This window comes from Octopus bimaculoides, chromosome 9, assembly GCF_001194135.2.
Source record: "Octopus bimaculoides isolate UCB-OBI-ISO-001 chromosome 9, ASM119413v2, whole genome shotgun sequence".
Taxonomy (NCBI): Eukaryota; Metazoa; Mollusca; class Cephalopoda; order Octopoda; family Octopodidae; genus Octopus; species Octopus bimaculoides.
Window position 1 is genome coordinate 85,018,836 of NC_068989.1, and position 2,224 is coordinate 85,021,059.

The 2,224-nt window shown below is 42.0% G+C and overlaps 1 protein-coding gene across 1 annotated transcript in view; it reads right to left on the reverse strand.

Moving 5' to 3' along the window:
• Positions 1-471: 471 nt before the first annotated feature.
• LOC128248767 (homeobox protein ARX-like) overlaps positions 472-2,224 on the reverse strand; it is a 121,207-nt gene continuing 119,454 nt past the window's right edge. Inside the window, exon 5 of the mRNA XM_052970938.1 lies at positions 472-524. Within this exon, the coding sequence (XP_052826898.1) occupies positions 472-524 (53 nt within the window). The remainder of the gene's footprint in view (positions 525-2,224) is intronic.

The following is a 2,224-nucleotide window of genomic DNA, read 5'->3' on the forward strand; positions in this document are numbered from 1 at the left end:
AATTCCATTTGAAAAAGGAAAGTGAAAGTTGAGAGAGATGTGCTGCCCTTCTCCCTAGTAAGTTTGGTGAAAGGTGGATGAATGCGACAACAATAATAATAATAATCCTTTCTATTATTATTATTGTTCAGTAGTTTTATTTTTATAACGTGCTTTCACTTCACTACCGAGCGCAGCTCTGTGTGCCTTGGGCATGTGCTGTCGTTTGCTGTGATGCTCTTATGGTTACTGTATTGAAAGTGTTTTGCGTAGGATGTGTGCAGTGCCTAGTAGTGCAATTTATTATTATTATTATTATTATTATTATTATTATTATTATTATTATTATTATTATTATTATTATTATTGTTATTATTATTATTGAATGCGATGACGTATTTAGTTTCTTCTATAGAATTGACTTCCCCTTTCATGTTTTTGCTGCGGTTGTTGTTCTTTACATGTTGTTGTCTTTTGCCATTGTTGCAATTGTTACTCTTCCACTCCATTGGTGCCAACAACAGCTGTCATTCTAACAACAACACCTGTCACAATAAAAACAACAACAACAAAACAAAACGAAACGAAACGAAACATCGTTGCAACAACACCATTAGATACAGACACAACAACAGCTGCTGCTACAACAACAACAACAGCAACTTTGGTAACAGCACCAACAATCACAACAGCTGTTACAATGACAACTACACCCCGCGTCCACAACTAAAACTACCACCACCACCACCACAACCGCAACAACAACAACAGCTGCCGACACAATAACAAGAGTTGTCACCACAACTACCAGCACCACCAGCAGCAGTAGCAGCAGCAGCAGCACCACCACCACCACCACCATAACAAAGAGCAAAAATAACAACAGACATTATAGTAAGATATCAACAGCAATAGGAAACCCCAATAACACAACACTACCACCACCACCACTACCACCGCCGCTGCTGCCATCGACCCCCCCGCTCTCCACCCCTATGCTGCCGCTACCACCACTACAACCATCTCCACGTTGAGGATAAAGATGATGATAATGATGATGATGATGATGATGATGATGATGATGACAGTGGTGGTGGTAGTGGTGGTGGTGGTGGTGGTCGTCGTGGTGGTGATGGTGGTGGTGGTGATGATGATCTTCAACATTATCGTCCTTGTCCTTGTCCTTGTCATCGCTGTCGCTGTCATCATAACCATTGTCATCATCCTTTCATCGTAATGCTCTTCCCCTTCTTCCGTGTCATCCCCGTTGTCATCAGTTCCAGCAGCAGTAGTACTACCACCCCAACCACCGCCTCCGTCTCCACCTCCGCCTCCTCCTCCTCCTCCTCCTCCTCCTCCTCCTCCTCCCCCTCCACCTCCGTCTCTTCCTCCTCCTCCTCATCGTCGTCGTCAACATCATCATCATCATCGTCACCTTCATCGTCATTATCGTCATCGTCATCATCATCATCGTCATCGTCGTCATCAACATCGTCATTGTCATCATTATCATCATCATTATCACCTTCATCGTCATCATCGTCATCGTCATCCTCCTCCTCCTCCTCCTCATCATCATTATCACCACCATCATCATCATCACCATCATCATCAACACCATCAACACCATCATCATCATCATCATCATCATCATCATCATCACCGTGATGCTGTGATTATCTCCTGCATTATTAGATGGTCAAAGATCACAGACCGCCAGTTGTGCTGGAAGGCGGGAAAATACGACAGATTTCTGAGGCAGACATTATAGCGGCTTCACCACGATGTTCTTTTGTATAAGTGATACACGTACACAGTCACACACACACACACACACACACACACGCACACATATATACATGCAATTATATGCGTAGACACTCGTACACACAGTTACAGGTTAAAGCACAAATACACACAATAACATACACATACAGGCAAACACATTCACACACATTCACACACTCATACAACATGCGCAGAGCCAAAAAATGCAAATACATAGCAATAACTATATATATATTTCACACACATATACACACGCACATATATATATATATATATATGTATATATATATTATTTTATTCTTTTATTTGTTTCAGTCATTTGACTGCGGCCATACTGGAGCACTGTCTTTAGTCGAGCAAATCGACCCCAGGACTTATTCTTTGTAAGCCTAGTACTTATTCTATCGGTCTCTTTTTGTCGAACCGCTATGTTACGGGGACGTAACCAAACAGCATA